The 21,781-nt window shown below is 40.5% G+C and overlaps 1 protein-coding gene across 5 annotated transcripts in view; it reads left to right on the forward strand.

Moving 5' to 3' along the window:
• Positions 1 to 16,305: 16,305 nt before the first annotated feature.
• ITGA6 (integrin subunit alpha 6) overlaps positions 16,306 to 21,781 on the forward strand; it is a 43,849-nt gene continuing 38,373 nt past the window's right edge. For 2 of the 5 annotated variants that reach the window (XM_058421314.1, XM_040069201.2), the window contains exon 1: positions 18,145 to 18,359. In XM_058421314.1, the coding sequence (XP_058277297.1) occupies positions 18,199 to 18,359 (161 nt within the window). In that variant the 5' untranslated portion in view covers positions 18,145 to 18,198. Of the gene's footprint in view, positions 16,325 to 18,130; positions 18,360 to 18,754; positions 18,815 to 21,781 lie in introns of those variants that run through there. The other 3 variants (XM_040069202.1, XM_040069200.1, XM_040069204.2) reach the window with 3 other exon arrangements.

The following is a 21,781-nucleotide window of genomic DNA, read 5'->3' on the forward strand; positions in this document are numbered from 1 at the left end:
TTAAAAAGGCTATTCATCTCTCCCATAAGCACCCATAAACATATTCTGCTAAATGCAGTAGTGAGAGGAAGGAGAGACTTTGCAGCTGGAATGGGAATTGGAAATTCGGAACATGTCCTCATCTGTTGTCCAGGGGAGCACTGGCTGCTGTAAGGGGATTGATCCGTGTCAAAGGTGAATGAGAGGATGGAGAAGACAGACCAACTTTTTTTACATATTTGCACATTTATTTGGAAAGGTGGGGAAAAGAATGTTAGCAACTATTTCAGGCAGCTTTTTTGGGTAAATGACAAAGCATTTTGGTATGCAGGAAACAACTGCTTCCCCTCTAGAGTTTTTTGGCACTTGAAGGGAAACAAGCTATTCCAAAACTCTAAAGAGGAAAGCTGTTACAGAGACTGATTATTCACCCTCTAAAGGTTTTTGCAAGTTTCTCTTGCATCAGACAGAATGATGCTTCTTCTACATCCCAGTAATATCACTGTGTTCATTTGCAACAGATAACCTCCATGTGAAAATGGACCATACTGGAGCTTTATAAAATTAATATATGCTACCAAGAACATTTTATGTGGAATATTCCATGTAATTCAGTCCTCAAAATAGCTAATAAAGTGGCAAAATAATGAAGAATATTTATTGCAATTTCACAAGGGGACTTGAAACTCCATTTATGTTTCAGAAAACAGGGAATGTTTTTAGAAAGCTGTTGTTCTCTTTTAGAAAAAATTTTCCTCTAGATCGTTATTAGGTTGAGGGGTTTGGTTGTTTGTCTGTTGGTTTACAAGGACCCTTGGTTTAGATGCATGTTTAATGCATATGTAGTGTGATGATTGTGGTTCTCACAGCCAGACTGCTATATTCATGCAAACCCTTCCTGGCCTCGGAGATGGTCTGTGCAAACTTAGGAAGGAGGCTTTTTGTAAGCCAACTGCTCAGGGACTTCTTTAATGCAACAAGGGGGGTCAGAATATCAAGTATGAAGTTGTATTTGTTGAGTAGGACTGGAGGACAGAGATGCAAAAAACCTAAAGGATTAGAGGGTGAGGCACTGCTGTGCAAGTGCAATTTCCTTTATTTGTAACAGGATGGCTTGAACAGCAAGAAACTTCACTTTGTCAAATCCTCATACTGCCTAGTTTCACATCTTGCTGTGGCTGTAACATGGACCTTGCTAAGTCAGCAGGAATTGTAGGCCTGGATGGGGGAGCTCCTGCGCTGGAATCAGTGATTGAACCGATGGCTAGAAATAGATCAATTTGAAGGCTGAGTTTGGCCTTTTAAAGAAGCCAGAGCAGGGGCATTTGGTTTCACTCTTGGATTTATAAATAGCTTTCTAATAGTGCAGCACGGTTTGAGCATGCAGCCCAGGGTCGGTAGGGATTGCCTGCATGCTTTACCAGCTGTCAGTGCGGCAGCTGAGGAGTCCAGGCTGGAGCAGCCAATTCCTGTGAATTCCCCCTCCCTAGCTGGTGTAACTGGGAGCAGTTCCTCTGCTCAGAAGAGACTGCTGTCACCTCTTAGCCACAAACAGGGCACTTAGCAATGAAGATGGGATTTGAGAAATAGCAACTCTTACTTGGCTTTCACTTTCTAGGCATCAAGGCTGCTCAGTCTTGTCTGTACTGCTCTCCTTTTCCTTTATCCCCGGTTCACACCCCTTTGCAGACCATGAAGTCAGCATTTGAACTGGTTTCTGTCTCACTGCTCTCCTCCTGCCTTCCAGTACTTGGGGTGTATGGTGAGCAGCCATGGTGCCAACCTCCCCAAAGTCTTGTGCTGGCATTGGAACAAAGCATCAGGTGTTTTCACACGTGCATTGCTTTTGTATGGGAGGAAAAACAAGTGTTGGACACCCTAACTCAAAGGCACAGGGTAGAGAAGGTCAGCAACATGCTGTTGATATGTGCTGATGGTGGGGTGGAGAGAAATTTCGTGATGCACAGTTATTCAGGGGACTTCTGTACCTGCAGTCAGTCCCTACTTTTCTCCTGGATTCAGCTCACTCAGGGGCAAGAGGTGTCTTCAGGGGAGTGCCCAGCCCTTCTGCTACCCCAGAGAGGCACAGACAAAGAAGAAATTGTCAACGACACTAGTGGAAGAAGTGAAAATTCCCAGTAATTACAGTAGTAAAAGAGAGGAAAAGCAAGAGCTGGTGATCTCCTTTAGGAAGGGGTGTTTGTGTGGGAGGACACAGAGCAGCTGCAAGGAAGAGGTTTCTCATATGATAAAGGGTCTGGTTGACACTCTAAGTGGGAGGGGTGAAAAGACCTTGTTTTCTCAGTTCGCTAGGAGAAAATGACAGTGTGGGAACCTCACCACTGCCTGTGATTAGGGGGTGATGCCTGTATACGGATGCTGACTAAGAAGCACAAAGAGGAGAAATGGCCGCATGTCATCTCCTCTCCCCTTTCTCCACTGAGTGCCAACTAGTGTATTAATTTTTTAAAAACTTTATTTTCCAGTCATTTTGTTTAATTTATTTCATGAGTTTCATTAGCCAAGATAGGACAGTGTTCCTTCCTTTTCAAGCAGTTATGCAGAGAAGATCTGAAGTGGTCTGTGCTGGTTGTTCATGGTCTGGTGGGCTGTTGATGTCTTTTCTTTAACCTGTATTTGTGACTTTTAGTTTAAATATTAAGAGTCTGAGAATAAACAGAATGGAAATTGGCTTCAGTGCATATTTTTTTGCTTATATAAAAATTGAAGTCCTGTATAGCCCTAATTCAAAGCAGTCAAAATAACCTGCTGCTTTATATCTTACAATTCAGTTTTATGGCATGTGAAAAGTTTAGTTATAATTTGTGCCTCTCAGAATTATAAAAAGGTTTTATTTATTACAGCTCATTCTAGCTGCAGGTGAAATTATGTCTTTTAAACTAAAACTGAGGTTGAGATGTAATTTCTCAAAAATTCAGTTCTTATTTTACAGTGGCATTTGGGATGCTCACAGCATTTCTGTGTTATCAGGACAGAAAAGTAAGGAAACAGTAAGCCAATATCACTTACTTTTCACAATAGAAGTTTTGGGTTTTTTTAATAATGGCAAGATAGTTCTTTCTAAAAGATCTTCAGATGCATTAATGTGACTTTCAAATGAAGTTGTGGAAACCAAAGGACAATAATTTAGACACTATTCTAGAGATCAGATGACAAAAATGCAAAAATACTGTACTCCTGTAAATCCAAACTCAGTCAGAAAACAGCATTCAGTAAGGTTAAATCAGAGAGACAGAAGGATGAATTGGGCTCTGATCAAAGAATTGTTCTATAATTGATAAGTGTAGGCATCTGTTGTAATCCTAAAATAATGGGCCACCGCTAACAGGTTAACATTTGAGGGGGTTCCACTGTAATGCCTGTGGAATAATAGTTGTTATGATATAATTTTATTCTGCAGTTTCTGGGGCATAAGTATTTGCAGTTGCCACCGAGCAGTGGAGAGCCAGGGCCCCTTTCATCCTTAGGTGATAAGCATATTTGGCTCCTGCACCCTTCTGCTCTGAAAAGGAGCCTGTGTAGTTCAAATATCAAAGGGCCAGCACTCTGCTCTGTTCAGAGGAGGTCATTCTGAACCTCACTCATATCTGAAGAGTAACAATGGATATTAAGGAAATAAATAACTCTATGTGGCTGAGCAAAGGAAAGATAGTAGCCTAAACCGAAGTCCCGACTGAAAATGCTTTAAAATTCTGATTTCTGGTTACCTGCCCATCCCCACAGGCTGCTTCTCCAGAAGTTACAGAAGTGTACAGAAGTTACAGAGTTACAGAAGTGGCAGTTACACAAGAAAAGGTGACAACAGAGTGGTGTTGTGCTAGCTGAGGTATCCACGCGTAGTGACACTGAGCACCTGCTTTGCATATTCTCCCACCAGGCTCTGGTGTTCTGGGAAAGAGCAGAGAGAGGAAAGGGGGACACAACTGAGTATTTTCTGTGTTATTACAAGTACCACTCAAAAGGTACGATGGACACTGTGCAGGAGTTGAGGTTGTGTCTGTATAATTCAGCATGTCAAACTATTTATCTGAAAGTGGTGTTTTGGAGCAGGTCGCTCAGAAGTCAGGCGTTGTCAGGCAGCCACAGGCCTTGTCTGAGAGCTCTAAAAGTTTCATTTTGAACATGTTTGTTTTAAATAAGAAAATGTGTAAATTCCTATATTTAGAAGATGATTAGGCCCTCAGTTTTTGATGTCTTTATTCATGTATCTAATTATATTTCAATGATTGTTTCCTTTATAATTATTACTATTCCTCTAATAAAGTCAGCATATGTGCATCTCCAAAAGTAGGGCTTAAATATCACTAGATTGTTTATTTCTCTTTCCAAATGTCCCTTCATTTTTCAAGCTAAATAACAGAATTAGTAGAAAAAAGTAAAATACTCAAGATACTTAGTTTTATAACAAGAATCACACCAGTTACTGCTTTTTTAAGAGAAAAAGGAAAGAAGGGAGGGAATAGGAGTAAGAGGGAAACTTAGCTAACAATTCAAAACCCTATAACTATAGTCCTGTCACTGCCAGAATTTCATTCTTGACAAATGTGTCTTTTTTGATTTTGACAAATGAAATATTGGAACAGAATTTAGAAAACCAGAGTGACTGTATGTTCTCTTTCAGGAAAGAAGGTCATATTTTTCAGAAGTTCTAGAACTGCAGTTTTCAGGAAAATAAAAGAACCTCCAAACTTTTAGAAGTAGTATTTCCTGTTGCCTCTGTCCTAGCTAATATTTTTTGTTACTCTTTAGAAACATACAAGCATCCTGTCTGTTTAGATTCACTCTTACTTCTAGTAATAATTTGTGGAAGAATCTTCAGGTTTTCTACAGTTAAAGACTACTTTCTGAGCTATAGATTTTAAAATAAAGTCTTTATATATTTTCATGCCTTTGAATAATGAATTTTTGTTCTGCATAATGCATTTTTGAATGCTCTGAAATTAAAAAGGGTTAAATATGCAGTGTATGGAAGAGTGGTAAGTTGCAAATAAGTGGAGCAGTGCTGCTTAAAATACAAATTCCCTTGTTGTATGTGGTTGCTGAATATTATGGATTTGATTAAATGCTATGTTGCATAGGATGGATTAGCATGAGAAGTATGTTGACTACTAGCTAACAACACACTGGAATTTGAGGGGTTAAGTGCCATCCCTTTTGGTGCAAGGAAAATACCTGCCTAGTCTTAGGAAAAGCACAGAGCGCTACCTGCTTGCGTAGGGGTATGTATGTATAACAACGTGTGCTGTGAACCCCTTTCTCTTGCCGTGACAGAGGCTGAGCCATTGGAACGTTGTCGCTTAGCCAGGAGACTACAATCTGCTACACAGTTTGTAAGCAGGATAATATGGAACAGCCAAGAATTTGTATCCGTGAATGTGCGTTCATATGAATAACACCTAAGGTTACGTCTCTCTAATGAAGGCATGTGGAGACAAGGCACACAAATATTTAGGTGTTGGCTTACTGTAGTCATGCAGCTTCTTTAACATGAAAGAGACAGGTCTTCTTGTAAAAATATTTGAGACGTGCTTTTGTTCTAAGTCGCTATGGGAATAAGAAAAAAACCAAGTAAGCGCACAGGGGCAGTCCAGATTGTCGTCATGAAAAAAGAAACAAGATGACGGTAGAATACAGCATAAGAAACCACGGAGAATTCAGAAAATTAGTGCTGCTTGAAAAATGACTCCCTTTTACTGATGTTATTGTTGGAAAATGAGCACGAGCCCAAGAAAACTAGAGACTTTAATGGATTCTTGCTCTCTAAAAGGATTCTCATGCTGCCAGTTGAATTGTAACAATGAGTCAGTTGCTACCAGCAGCCTGCTTGAAAATAGATGCATTTGGCAGCATTTATACTAGGGAGACTTACAGTCTCCTTGTAACTTGGGGAGAAAGGGAGGAGGAAACACTCGTAACCTTCAGAAGGGCAGATATGTCTTCTGAGTTTATGCTGCTTCTTCAGTTCCTGAGATCACAGCTTGATAACACTGGGGATAAGGAACAGATAGCAGCCTACCATTTTTTTAGGCTCTGCTTTGGCAAATACACGTGTTCTAACAGATATAATTGCATAATTATGAGCATGGAAATAAAAAATCTCTGTGTGTTCATCCTACATGAACTGATGATGTACTTAATTGTGAGTTTTATATGGATTTACTACTGTCCTTGAGATTTGAATGAGAGCTTTTATGAAATTTCTGAACTCCCCAAATGGAGTCTTAACTGTTTTTTTATTAGGTACCAGAGGAGTAAAGGGGGGTACATTTGAGAAAGTTTGAAATAGGTTGTTTGGGAGGAATTGCAGAAACTAAGCTGACCTTTAATCCAGGAACATAATAGGATGTATAATGAGAGCAGTATTAGTGGAAACATGGAAAATACGGAGTTTCCAAAGGGACATCATGCCTCTTGGAATTCTTTCAAGCAGGTGATGAGCCTGTAGATAAAAGAAGAGTAATTTGTCACAATCACCTTGGATTTTTCAAGTTGCTTTGAGCCCTCAAGAGCTTATACTAGTATGCAATGAAGAGAAGATTCTTTTGTAGATTAAGATATGGCTGAAGAAAATAGGAGGAATTCATATTTCTCACAGAGAGAAATCCCAGGGGGATTTATGCCATTTGCCATGTTTGAAAACGTAAGCAGGGATGTGAGCATCAGGGAGCTAGCCTTTACTGCCTCTATACATTTTTTGTGGGTCAAAAGTAAAGCTGGTTCTAAAGAAAAGTTTTATATAAATGACTGAGAAATAAAATAGCAAGACTAAGGTTCATACTGTACAAAGAAACTTGCTTCAATTAAAAAATGGACTTCGTACTAACTTGTTCCATTAAGGATCTTGGTCTCCCCGTGGTAAGTTTGCCATCATCTCAATGGTTAGCAGCAATCCGGAAGGGAATTAGTAAATTAGGAAATACTGATGGAATACCATATGAAGCAGGGCATATAATTGGGCTACTGATCTAAATCCATGTCTTTGCCTTATCTTGAATGTTTTGTGGTATTCTGACAATTCTGTCTCAAAAGGCACAATTCTGTCTCTGGCAATAAAGAATGCCAGAAGTGTTTAAACACATTTAATTATATCTATTTGAGATATAAATTGGACAATGAGACTTCTGTGTAAAAAGAAATGAGAGAAGTTTATAAAATCATTAATAAGATGACTGTGAAATGTTCATTCAGATCTGATCATATAACAATAGTGGAGGAGGGCAGTTTGAAGCAGAAAGTCTCTTTTCACAGAGAGTACAATTTATTTGCGTATCTTGTTTCCACTGTGCTATAGGGGAATATAATTTATATAACCCAGTTTGTATTTATAATATAATTATAAATGCAAGTTGGGTTATATAAATTAGAAACTGTCAATAAATGCAGTGGTCTGGATGAACCCAAATAAGGTCTGTAATCTGCAGAGCACCAGCAGTAAACAGCAAGAGAATGTCCACTCTATTACACTCTACTGTGAATACTCTTGACAACTCTTTTACTAGTTCATATGTCTGTTATTTAATAAAATTAAAACTGCAATTTTATAATTGTAACTGTGGGGGAAGGAGCAAAGTTGCGGTGGCTGAATCTTTAATAAGGTCCTATTGAGAATTTTTCTCAATATCGGTCTATTAGGAAAAGTGAATATTTACCATGACATTTCGATAGATCACAGCTCAAACCTTGAACTTCACAAATTTCAAGATTTGGAGAAAGCCAAGAGTCCACCTGTGAGTCCCTAAAGCATTGCAGTGCCTCCTGTGGTTGTACCTCTAGAACTGTGTTGCCTGTGCAGTGATGTTGCTATTAATGTGATCTCCCTAGCTGTGGCTACCTCTTCAGTGCCTCCACAGCAGGAAAATCCCTGCAGAGAATGATTTGTGCTAAAGGTAAGGCAGTCTCTCAGTTTTTGGGGGTTAATCCAGAAGCCTTTATTAGTGTCTTCACAGGCCATGCCCTGTGTTATTCAAAGGATCTTGATCTTTGGGATAAAAATAAGGAATGTTTCAACAGAGAGAGCCAATGTCTTCCCCCTCTTGTGAATAGGCTGTGGAGGATGTGTGTGGGCATATGTTCTAATCTTGATTTACTAATCAGAGAAAATATACTGCAGCTTTGTTGAAACTTGTCTCGCAAGATTCTAAAAGCTGTTGTTGACTTACTAATAATAATGAAAAAAGATAGAAGACTCTGGCTAGGTATTAACCTTATACAAACCAGAGTAAAACATTCCTTGTAGTGAGAACTGGAAGTCTTCTGTTTTGTGATGCCAGAATAACACAGGAGCTTGACACTTAGATTTTTTTTTTTTCTCCCCCTGACTCAAAGTGACTTTAAAGTAAAAATTTACAGAAGTGGTTGTCTGAAAATATTTTGTCCAGGAGGGTATTTGTTACACTAAGGTTTTCTTTTAAATTTTTTTTGTTCTTTACTCCCCCTCCCAGCAGTGTCATTGCAAGAAAGTTTTTTTATTGCTTTCACAAATGATTAGGAAGGAAAAAAAAAAAAGCCTTTTCAAAAGAGTGTTGTGTTTGTTCTACAATGGAGTCTGACTAGAGATGATTATTTCTGTTGAATGTGTTCACACTGAGCCTTATGTTCTGCTGATACAACTCTTAGCTTATGCTGGTCTGACATAATAGTGCTCCCAGTCTTCAGGTGTTTCAGCTCCATGTTATTATATACTGTCTTATTATGATGATGTTACAAACATCTTGCCAGCAACTATTCAATAATGTCATTGATATAGCCAAGTCTGGCTACATTTTGGAGCTCTGGAGGTCTGAGTCACAATGTTTGGACTTCTAGCTTTTGCAGTTTGAAAATACTTCCCTTGCAAGTGCCCTGTTACAAAAATTGAAGTGTGGGTCTATGCAAGGCCAAGGTATACACATTCTGCAGGGATAAAGGTTATTCAGATGTTCCAGAAAGGATGAGGAAGTGTGAATAAAGAAAAATATCAGGAAATGTAACAAGACTTGTAGCACCCTTGTCAGAGCAGAGCTCCACCCCAGACTATCTGGGGCAAACCAGCAGCATTCAGCTGACAGTGTGTTCCCATGCCCCTTAGGAAAAAGCACCTTTGGCCAGCAAAGCAAGGAAAAACTTCTGAGGGATTACAAAGAGTAGGTCTGTTGTAGGGGGCAGATACTTAACATACATGCTTGAAGCACTGGAATACAGGCTTGCTGCTGCATCTGTATACATATATACACATACATATAGGCATGGTCAGACTGTATTTAGCTACCCAAGTTATTTCAATACATTGTGCTATGTTATCCACAAAAAGATGAAAGAATTCAGATACTTCACAAATGAAGTGTGTGTTAAAATAACTCTCAGTGGTATGCTGCTCCTTTTTTTCCCTTGTACCTCAAATAGCAATGGGCTACTGGTAGATAGGAAGCAGGGCACTGTAGTGGAAAGCAGCAGATCACCCTATGATTATTTAGATGCTAAGAATTGCAGAGTGAATACACTGAAAATATGCAGCGTTCCCTATCATAAACAGTGGTAAAAAACCACTGTTCAAATTGAATTGTGTTCAAATCACAAATACCTCTTCTATTATGATGAACACAAAATTGTAATAAGACTATACACCCAGTAATACTAAGTATATAACAACAAATTTATGAAAAAGTAGAGGTGTTGCAAAGCAATGTGGCATTTTGATATTAACTGAATAATAGGACTATTCTTTCAAATGAAATTCAAATTTTACTGTCTACAGTAGAGTATTGTTATGTTTTTACTTTACCACAAAGATTTGGTTTCTAGATAGGGACAGTCTGTTACCTATGAATCTAGGGAAGCCTACTTAATTGACTTAGATATTAATTCCTGTGCCTGATCCATACTTGTACTTCTGCGTGCAAGCTATGGTTAATGGTTATACATGTCTGAAAATTGACTATCTCCCGTTACAGCTTCCTTTTCTGATACCAAACAGATTGTTGAGTGATGCAAACTTTCCTCATAAGATTGATACCCTGATTCTTCCCTCTCAAAACAGCTGTCATTTTGTTATCCTGAGGCTGACATAAATTTGGCATGCAGAACACAGGATCCAAAGGCTTGCAGTCACTGCTGCCAGGCACAGACTTGTACCATGACCTGATCCCACCACATGGTGATTGTCCTGCCATGTGCAGCTGGTCAGCAAATGCTTGTAACATCTGTTGATTGCTGTTTATTGTCCACAGAACACTCGTCTTTTCTAACTGCTGCACACCTGATATATCTGATAGTTGTTTATTCACAAATACAGACAAATCAGTTCCTTCTCACAGTAATGGTCAGTCAGCTCCAGGGGTGACAGTAAAGGGCTTGAAAACTGGAATGTTGAAGGTTGAAATGGAACAGAGAAATCTTGTGGAGTCTTTAAATATGGAGTGAAAAATGAAGTAATGTAGTGGAACAAAAGGAATGATTTGACACTGAACACATATTCTGGTAAGTGCAGCTGCAACTCACAATGTACTGCAAAAATTCCCAGAGATGAAGAGTCAGAAGGCATGATGAGGGATATTAGTGCTTACCTATAATGTAGCATTCATTTTACTAACAGTGTGCCACTCATTGGAAGGGAACAGTCAGCCAAATGTGCATATATACTTGTATCCCAGCTCAGCAGCTGTTAGCTGTGCAGAAGTGACCCTGCAAATTTTTAGGTTTATATATATATATATATATATATATTTATATATATATATATATATATCCCAACCCCCCCCAAATAAGGCACAGGAGGAAGGAGAATTCCGAAACTAGCTCTGGCTGTAGTTTCTGCTGCCGCTTCCCTGTGCAATACTGGGGCACTCTGTTGCCCTAAATAGATTGTCAGTCTTTTTCACTTGGAAGGAAATGGAGATTGTAGTACTGCTATACATCACAGGGGAAATGAAGAATGAAAATGCTTTGAGGTAGTACTTTATGTTCTGTGTGGAAACCACATCATTACTGTAGAATATCTGCATTTTATTTTATTCATGTTAAGAACATTTCCTCAGTAAAATGGGTTAGCGTACCTTTATTTGCAGTCAAGAAGCAAATTATCATGCCTTGATCTACCTGCCAATTAGGTTGCTCAATTGCTTAAAAGTGGACCTTGATCCTTGGAGATGCTGATTGACTTCAGAAGCTGAGTAACAGGAACTGATGCATGTATTTCATTCTGTGTGATCAGAAATTCACAGCAGTTTACTTGCTTGTATGCTAGAAAACAGTATTTGCCTGGTGTGTGCTAAAAACATACTCACAAGTAAAGAAAGCAGTACATGTGTGTCATGCAGGAAATGATAGGAAAAGTACAGCCCTAGGGAAAACTGAGACCACCTCTCCTGGATGGCATCATTTTACCTTCCTCACTTGTTTGTGTTCCCAGATGTATGGAATGAGCTTGGATAGGTTTGGAGTGTCGTCTTTGAGATTTCTGGTGCAAAAGACATGTAAACAAACAAGGCAGAGCACTCCCAGCACACCCCCACAGGGACTGATGACTGCAGTTGAAGAACATATATATAGCTGTTACAATGCATATTTTAGAATAATTCCTCTTATCACATAAAATAAGACTGGGCTTATTTAAATGTGATTACTATATGAAAGTCCAAAACCTTTCAGAACTCCCAGAAAAAAAATTTCCCCTGACAGAATCAAGTTGGAGAGTATGACCAATCAAGTGGTGGTCTGAAAATAAACAGTAGAGCAGTTACAGCGTACAGAAATGTGTTTGTGCTATAAATCTTCTACTAATTCATTATGTTATTGAAATAATTGTTTAAAACTCTAAGCATTAAATTTTGATTGCCTACAAGGTACAAGTTATTTTACCTTTTTCTATGAAGGTGCTTGAAATTTAGATGTATAGAAAGGTGGAGAACTATAGTGAGAAAACAGAATACACAATGAATACAGAATTCAAAACTGCTTTTGAAACCTTTTCAATAAAATTTGCACTTTCATAATTAATGAATGACCTTTCCTCCCTTGACCTAGATTTCAGTTGTTTGCAACAAATGAACAAAGGAAAAAAAATCACTTGGAGTCAGCGAAGCCAACACAGCAGCTTCTATAAAACCCTTTGCCAAACTGATTAGATTTGCAGTTCACTCACTAAGCCTGCCTGGCCATGGCAGCATCATGCAATGAATCTTTTCATTGAATAAAATTGGAACTGCAGAGGAACTAAATTTGTTCTTCTCTGAATACTTCTGTAGTGCTTGCTTAAACATGGTATTGTTTCTGATTAACTCACGCGTGAGCAGTCTTATTCTGAAAAAAAGAAAAAAATTCTTCCTGTTGAGCCTAATGTAGTTGTTTAATAATTAAACAGAAGCAGTTAATTGAAAAATACTGCATATGCAGATAATCCTCAGTCTTTTTCCTTTGATGGCTATAAATGGTTCGATGTTGGATAAAGAAGTAGTATTTTAAAAAATTCTTCCTTGGATAACACATTGTCTTAATTTGTTGATTTTGACTTCTTAAGTTGTTTGACTAAATGAGAAAGTTAAAGTATCTGATACTTTTTTCATATCAAATGGTACAAGTAAATTGGCATGAGGGTAGAAGAATCTTTTGTTTCTATAGAAAACTTATGACACTCCAGAAATTAAAGGTTGCATCGCTCAGCAGGGAGCTTATGAGAACTGCAGTGTGTCCTCGGTCTCCACATAACTGCTATTCACATCCAGGCAAAGCAGAGAGAGAAAACAACCTGCCTTTCCTTCGGTCAGCAGCTCAGATCCTGAGCGGACTGGGCCTTTAGAGACTTCATTTAGGATTTGTTATTTAACAGCCTTTGCATAATTAACATTTTCATCATTGTTAGTGAGTGTGTAAGCAAGTGAGACTTAATATAACAAAAGATCAAATGTGCTCATTATGGATTGATTTAAAAGAATATGATTCATTAAAATGATATATTCTCTAGAAATAGTTTTAACTGGTGGTGATCCAAAAGAACTAGAAAAAAAATCCTGTGGTGCTCATGTCTGCCTTGTCCAATTCTTTTTTCAGAAATCAACATGTTAATCTAAAGACAAAAGCGAATAAATTTGTTAGATTTATTTTTGCTTTAAAAAAGAAAAAAAGAAAACAGATGTTTTCTATTAGCAAAGAAAAAGTAAAGGAAGTAGAGGAAGCATCTTTCTGAGACTGCTAGCTTTAGACCTTAACCAGAGAAGCAGCCCCTGCTGGCTTTGCCTGCAGCCGTCTGAAAACCATGTTTAAACACGTCTTGACCACAGGTCCTGTTGAGTCAGTGGCAGACACAGTTTGGTTGGCACATGCAAATGAGGTGGCTCTAGTACCGAACTAGTAGAATTTTTAAAGACAGTGGCTATAGAAAGATTAAAAAAAAAAAAAAAAAAAAAAAAAAAAAAAAAAAAAGAGTTAGATTTCTTTGCACGGTTCTTGTGAATCACTGGAAATCTCTGTGCAATCTGATGGAGCTTTACCTGCCCCAGACAGCCAGCTGGCCAGCCTCACAGCTGGGTCTGATCCAGGACCTGATGGGAGGACAGGTGTAACAAGTGTGGAAATGACCAAGGAGCTGTTTCCACAAGTTTGCTGCCAGAGTTGCTTGGGGTCCCAGCTGTGCTGCTACAATAAGCTAGATAGAGACCTAGAGACCAGAGCCCTTAAGTGACTGGAGTTCCTGAACTTGTGCTTTGCAGGTTCTGTCCCAGAACCAAGTCCTGTCCAGCACCAGCACCCAGTGCAGATCTTGGAGATGAGTGCTACCAAAAGTGTGCACAATTGTTTTCTGGGTGACGGCCAAAGACTCTTTAGTCAGGTCTCTGTGAGCTAGGAGAGTGAAAGTGTCCTGAACAATAATCCTTTCTGGCTCTTGATGGGGTTAAAATATATCCTGTGAAGGATTGTCTTGTTTTTAAAATTCCTGGGGAGAATCTCCAGGGAGATCCTGTGAATAACTTTCTTGTAAACCTTCTCTCCTCCCACCCTGTCAACACCTACCCAAGAAATACCTTGTTTATCTTTTAGATCTCCTCTGTTTGCTTATAAGCCATTGTTGGATGCTTTGGTGCAAATTAGTTGGAAGATGTACACTGAGGGAGAGTTGGCTAGGACTGCCCAAAAGTTTGCATCTGCTATTAGGTTATGTCTCTCTACACTGGTGAAAAATTCTATGAGAGGCAAGGTTTCATGTGCAGGACATATTGCAGATCAAGGAAGCATAGTGTAGAATAGATGGGTCTGGGATGCAGTCAGTGATGCAAGTTTCAGCTGTGGTAATGTACGAACTTTGGGGATATAAATGTCTCTCACAGAGAACCACAGAAAGGGGCTGCAAAGGTGCCTATAATGTGTATAATGATATTTCAGCTTCATCTTACCTTATGGTGAGGCAAATCTTACATAGTGGTATGTGTAACTAGTGAATTAAAACACAGGCCTACATTCAAAGTCACTGCAATTTGATGCCTTAGTTATAAGTAATTTTGAAGGTGCATCTTTAATTCCTTCCACAGAAGTCTGAACTATGGGTGCTTGATTCCCATTTGTCACTAGTGTTTGTCTGATCTCTGCCCAGCTACGCTCATGAAGTGCCTCCATGTATGTTTACATAGATGTTTACTCTCCAAACAGTTCTCGTCATTCTGAAACTACTTAAGGAATGTACCTGACAACTTGGGTGGAAAAACATTCTCTAGAGGTAAAAGACTGAAAGAACTGCTGTATACACTGGTCTCAGTGTTCACCAAAATTCCAGGTCTGGACTGAAATATTTCTTTTGACTCGTATTTTTATTTGTGTAATACTGTGTCTACTAAGGTAAAATTATTTTGACGTTACAAGCAAGTAAAGAATGGCAGAATGTCATCTCATTGTTTTAGATATCAAAGAGAGAAACAAAGTTACAGGAAAGCAGTAACATCTTCATTTGGTACTGTAGTTTAAATAGAGCAACTAATAGAGAAAATGAAAAAGCTGCATTTTGGTAACCTTTCTGAAAAGATAGTAGAGAGAGACTGAGACATTCTTCATCTGGTTATAAATGACAAATACAATGTCTGTATAAGTCAGAATACCAAGTGTGTAAATATAACTATTTTAATGCTCTGGGTTTAGACTGTTTAAGGCAAAACATTTTGCTTACATGGTGTTGAGCAGTTTATTTCACTTACCACTCTAAGTCCCTTTATCTCCTGTGCTGCTGTTTGCTATTCCTAATGATTGTTAGGGAACAAAAAACACCTATGAGGATATACTGGCAAAGATAGTCTGATAAACTGGCTGCATAAAAATTCAGGTGTTTCTTGTCACTGTTAAGATGCATCTGTTCAATAAATGTAAATATTTTTTCTAGAACATGCAGTTCTAGAAACAGTATGCATATTGTGTTCAGGAGAAACCAGCCAACCGTTCAGTCTACTAACACTTAAACCTAGTTTATATTTTTTAATTGAAACAATGTTTTGTCTTTTGAATTTGTATAGAGAACCAAACCAAACCTTTTACTGGTATCATTTTTTTTCATCTGGAATTACATAAATTAAGACATTAAGAAATCAAGCAAATTTTTAAAAGGAAATGGGATGGGGATGTTTATATATTTTGTCTTTTCAGGACCATTTGATGTGCTGCATTAAAGCTGCACAGCTGAACATCCACAAATTGTGTATTTCTTTGTGTAGTATTTTGTTGATATAAAGGTTAGAATTTCAGAAATGTAAAACATTGTGCCTTGCCTTTCTTCTAGGGAAACCTTAAAATGTCTTGCCAAGCTCTTTCTTCTGCATTCCACCTCTTTTATTTTCCAGAAATGGATTTTTTTTTTTTTTTTTGTTTTAACTTTGTAATTAGCTACATGGCTGTATAAAGGAGGAAAGAAAGTATTGCTGGCAGTAATGTGTGTGTCTACACAATGTGAGCCTCGCTCAATGTGTAGACACAACACAAAAACATCTTGTAGCCCTTCAGCTGAGTATCAACACACCATTAATAAGCAGACAGCTTGAAAACTCAGCAGTAGCAGAGCATTTGTTACAAAAAAAGAGAAATTGCTTTGATCTGGCCATTGCGTTTCTTTGAATCGCTGAGTTATTATGCATAAAGAGTGCTCATGTTTAATTGGTCATCATACCTAATCTTTATATGGTCCCCCTTTATACCAGGATTGTACAAAAGAGGAATTCCTGAAGTATGTGTTAGCTACAGATAACTCACAGCATGTTTGTTTTGGAGGAAGAGCAAAGGAAGGAAACTGACATATTTGTAAAAACTTTTTTTTTTTTTTCTCTCTCCTCATCTAGAGCAAATGAAAATAGTACGAAGTGGTGAGAGACCATCCAAGGTAATTCTAAGCTGTTCGTGTGCAGTTTTGCTCCATCCTGTATACACTCTATTTTTGTTGTTCTTGCTGTGGTCCCTTGAGACAAGTTACTGTGTCTTGGAATGCTTGTTTCGGCATCTGGAGATGAGAAAATACTGTCTCCCTTCAGCAAGTTCTGTGGATATCAACAAACAGGTACAAGATACTCAGGGAGGGGGAGAAGTCAGATGAACTTAATGTGCCAGTATCATTCAGGAAGCTCTGGATGAAAATATTTCTGTGACTTTTTGCAAGTTATTTAGTACAAGCATCACTTAAAAAGGAACTTTAGTTACTGTAAGATTATTAGAAGCATGCAAATTTTGGTTGTCCCAAAAGGCAAACTGCTAAGACTCTGGTATAGATGTGAACACTGTTTTAAAGGACTTGTTTTCAAATCTTTACTAATTACTGCAAAATACATGGATTGTAGTAAACCAACTTGTAATTAGTCTGGCACTCTTCCCTCTTACGGGTCCTTTAGTGAAACTAGGGCACTATTTATGCCAGTACAGTTTTCTGCTGTGGCAGTCACTGAACACTGGATTAAGACTTTGAATGGTTTGGGCATGGAAGAGCAAGCAGGGAAGGACTATATTAGCAATAAATATCTGGGAGCCAAATTTAACAAAATGTTTTGTTTCCACATTAGATACACATTTCTGGTGCATTTTCCTCCTCTCTTTTGATCAAGGGTGTTTTGGACTTGAGCCAAAGATTTGTCTATACACGGAGCTATCCTAGAATAATTGCCCTGGAAAAAGTAGCTTGGATTAACTCCGTGGGAGCAGAGTATTGTTCCAGAAGTTATTTGGAGTATCAACATATTTGAGTGCTCTGTCTCAATTGCTCTTTTCTCAATTTTTCTGGAATCTTAGCTTCTCTCTTCATACCCTGGATATCGGTATAGAAGAACAACGGAGTATTGTCATGCTCCTTGGAATTTGTGAGGTTTTAAAAGTTGCATCTGCTTCCCTAAACCAAGATTCTGTTCAAAACCCAAAATCTCTCGCTCTCTCTGGAGTGGGTAAAGTTGATAACGTATGCTTGCAAATAACCTTTTGGAGTTATGGGAGAAAGCATAAACAAAGATGACCTAGGATCTAAACCCCCATACTGTTTGTGAGCAATTAAAGGTAGGGGTAAGAAATTTTCAGATGTGTTCAGAGACAGGAAATACTGGAGGAGAAGATTCAGGTAGTCTTCAGTCTCTGTTCTCATGTTCTCTGTGAAGAGTCTGGGAAACAGAGATACTTCCCCCCCCCCTTTTTTTTTTCTCTTGTTCTCTTGCATTTGTTTGGGGAATACAGACTGAATACCGGGCTCATGCTGTCCATAGTTCTGTATCAACCTTAGCACACTTGAGCAATGTGTTATGCTCGTGGTCGGTACCCGGACCAACCTGATGCCGCTGAGCCAGACCGGTACGAGCCCCAGGGGGACACGGTTTGCTGTCTCAAACACGTCCCGTCCCGCGCCGTGGGAGCTCTCTGCCCTTTTCCCCAACGGTGCGCGCCGGTTGCACCTCACCTGCGGCCGTGACCCGCCCCCCGGCACGGCTTCATTTGGTGTCGCGAAAGGCGAAGACATCCGAGGCCGGGGGCGTGGTGGGCGGTGAGCCCCCCGGGGGCCCCGGGAGGCGGCGGGCGACTCACGGGCGGGGCGATGCCCTCGGCTGCCCCTCCCAGGGGAAGGGGCCCGGCCCCGGGGACATTTTGTGCCGCGCCGGGGGCCGGGCACCCGCGGAGGGCGGGGCGGGGCGGGCCCGGCGCGGAGCCGGCGGGGCACAACGGGCGCGCTCGGCGCGGGGAGCGGCCGCGGCGCTGGCAGCGGGTTCCCGGGCCGGACGAGAGCAGATGGCGGCCCTGCTCCTCCTCTACCTGCCCGTCCTGCCGGGGCTGGCCGGCGCCTTCAACCTGGACACGGACAACGTGATCAGCTGGAGCGGGGAGACGGGCAGCCTCTTCGGCTTCTCCCTGGCCATGCACCGGCAGCTGCAGCCGCAGGAGAAACGGCTGTAAGTGCGCCGCGCCCCGCCCGGCCCCGTCCCGGGCCGCCCGCGGGGACCCTCCCACCTTCCACGGCCGGGAAGTTTCCCCTGGCGGCGGGCCGGGGTCGCCAGCCCCCGCGGGGTGTCCGGCGGGAGCGGGGCCGGCGGCGGGGGGGCTCGGAGGGATGGGGCCGCACCTGCCGCGGGGCGCTGCGGAGCCGGGCAGCGCCGAGCGGCGAGGGCGTGCGGCGGAGCGAGGGGCCGCCCCGGGGATGTGGGGAGCCGGGGCTACGAAGGGGAAGCGAGCGGCAGCCCTTCCCGCCGCAGCGCTCTCCTGCGGCTCGGGCAGGCTGCAGCCCGGGGCAGCGGCGATCTGCTCCGCCTGAGCCTGCCCGGCCTCTCGGGTTTGTTCTCCCTGTGCGTACCCGGCCGCGGGTAAGCCAGCGTCTGCTGTTCGACACGGACCCTGCGCGGGAGTGCAGGTGAGAGGTGATACAAAGAAGTCGGGAAAAATAGGTCGGTGCTAGTGGCATATGTGTGAAACTTACTTTGGGAAATTACGAAGGCAAAATAAGGCTCCTGTGTACATCTTCGACATCCTTGCGGCTTTGTGTCCTTAGCAGAGCAGTGCTGGACCCCACCCTGTCCAGTAGTGCTGGATGGAGTGTAAGTATAAAGTATTGTTAAATAGGATGCGCCTTCCTCAAATACTTAGTTTTAATTCAAGGCGAGATACGCTCATTATCCATATAGAGTTAATGGGAGGAGGAATCTGGAAAGAAATAATATTCTTCATAAAGTTAGGTACTAAATTGAAAAGTCCTGTGGGCTCATTTTGCTCACACTTATATTCTTGTATGATTTCATGAAAATTACAGCGTGTGGAGGATCATAAATCACATTCGCCCCTGTTTCATCTTCCATCTAGCAGATAAAATGACCCATAGCATCCTGAGGAATGAAATGCAAATCTGTGAGCTCCTTTCCAGAGGCCTTTTTCTTAATTCTTGACACGATATGCTTGCATAGGTCTCATTTTAGTACTACCAAGAAAGCAGTGCCTGAAGCTTGTTAGTCTCCTCTTGTATTGTCAGTGCTGGCAGAATGAGTATGTAGGAATATGCAGACAGCCAATTACTGAGAAGAAAGGAACAGCAGAAACACAAGGACAGTCACAGTATTCAGGCTGGTATGTACTATTTGGTTGAAATGCCTCAGAGATTATAGGCATGAAAGTTCTGTATTGTATGTCTAGTAAGTGCTCCTCGGGCAATCCAATGTGGGGAAAGAGCAGAGCCAGATGCTATCTGCCTTGACATGGATTTCTGAATCCAGGCTTTCATGAGAAGCAAGAGTCTCTATTAGAGGCAAAACCAGACCAGACAAACTGTGTTTTATGGTTACATGTGCTTCTGAGTGTGAGGTGTCTTGGCCATTTTTCAAATCCATGAGTTTTGGCATAAAGAATTGGAATGCTACCCTGGGTAGTGCTGGGTAGTGTGCTTGGAATGAAATCTTTTATATCAAACAGGCACGTTGAAGTCACTTTGAACATAATTTTTCTGTCTGTGAGAGTAGTAGTGTGTGGCTTTAAGAGAACAAGACTTTAAATATGCTGAACTGTCTTTCTTAGGAACAGAGCTGTGTTGAGCTCACTTTGTGAGTTCTGTCTTTTGAAACAGGAGTTTTGGTCGGGAGTCTTGAAGGGACGCCTTCCATGTTAGGCTGCATTTTTTTATATCAGATAAAAATGAGCTAGGTTGAGCTAATACCAAAGGATTTGTGTGGTCTTTTCTTTGGAAACCTCATGCAATTTCTAAATTGATTGACTCTTCATAGATGGAACAAATGGTATCTGCTGTCCAGATACTTGAGGAGGGTAGAAAGTTACGGGAACAGAGGTCATACTGAGGTCTGCTGCTGAGAAGCAAGTATGTCTAATGCCTGCATGCTGCCTGTTACCTGTAACAGCAGGACTCGGGTGCAGTACCTCTGCGTTCCCAGGTGCATTTTGTCTGCCTTACCTCTGCTGCAAAAGTGGATTTACGTACAGCTATCTCTTAGTCAGACAGAAGTATTTATTTTACCTCTTCTTTTTGAATGGATGCTAATTTCAAAACTCAGTTACATGTAGAGTGTGAACACTGTTAAGTCGTTCCAAAAATACAAAAACTCCAATACACACTGAAGCGTAATTAAAAGTGATACTTGGAATCTCATCCGGCAGGGACCCTCATTTCAAAGAAGACTGTCATCTTGAGCACCCTTCTACCCCTTCAGTTTTACAAAATTAGAAACAGATTATCGTTGACGTGTGCAAGATCAGACCATCTCTGGAAAAACAAGAAAATGAGAGAAGGTGAAATAGATTGATTCTACTCAAGAGCTAATGGCTTGGGGCAAGGCTTGGTAAAATAAATGAAATTATGTGTCATTTTTCTCTTACTCACTTAAGCATTTGTTAAGTGAAATTGTTGCCTCTTCCTCACACAGGATTATTCAGTGTTAATCATTACAACAATCCTCTGTAAAGATGAGGGTGGAGAATGTCTAGGAAGTGTGACAAATAAAGGTACAGCTGAAATAGCCTTTGATTAAACATGGTATTTGCTTTTGATAATCTTTTTTTCTTAGTCACAGAATGCTGTGGATTGCACATTAGCTTTGAATGGCAAATTAATTTATTAGTGTTAGCTACAAATGCCATGTTTGCTAATGAGAAATTTCTTAACTTTCAGCATTATGAACAGATGACTGTTCAATTGCTTTGATATTTGTTGTAAATGGTACTGAGTATAAAGCTATGGACTAGAAACAAGATTTTGGTTTTGAGTATCTTCAGGTTAGAAGAGTTAGAAAGTTTGTCAGATGGAGATGAGAAAAGCTGTAGTTTATGGTGACTGAAAGAGGACTGCTAATGGTATGTGGGTGTGAAAGACAGCTGAATGCAAACATTTAATTGCATTGAGGAACATTCATGTTGTAGGTACCAAGGCAGCCTCCCTGGATTTGTGTGTGTGGTTCTTGTTCATTGTCAAGCACAGTGAATCAGGCAGCAGAAAAGGCTGATGGAAGGGAGCTGGGCTTATTGCCCTAAGTTTGTTTTGTGTTTAACCTATCAGTATGATGAAAGGCAGTTCTGGTTCTGCAGGGGGATGCTGGCACAACAGCAGTGCATTTCACCTGCAGACTGGAAGAAGGTTTGTAACTTAGAGGGGTCTGAGACTGGGGGACAGCATAGCTATAGAGAAACGTGGTTAAAATGTAAGTGGTCCTGAGGTGAAAATGTGAGTGTACGCAGCATCTCTAGATGGGGACTACACTGCTTTTGCATATATTAGCCACTATATGTTATAAATATATTACTATAATAATAAAAATATAATTGCTAGCTATTCACTATATATGTAGTGCACGTAGTCACATATATGTAATTTCATAGAATATAT

This window comes from Hirundo rustica, chromosome 7, assembly GCF_015227805.2.
Source record: "Hirundo rustica isolate bHirRus1 chromosome 7, bHirRus1.pri.v3, whole genome shotgun sequence".
NCBI lineage: Eukaryota > Metazoa > Chordata > Aves > Passeriformes > Hirundinidae > Hirundo > Hirundo rustica.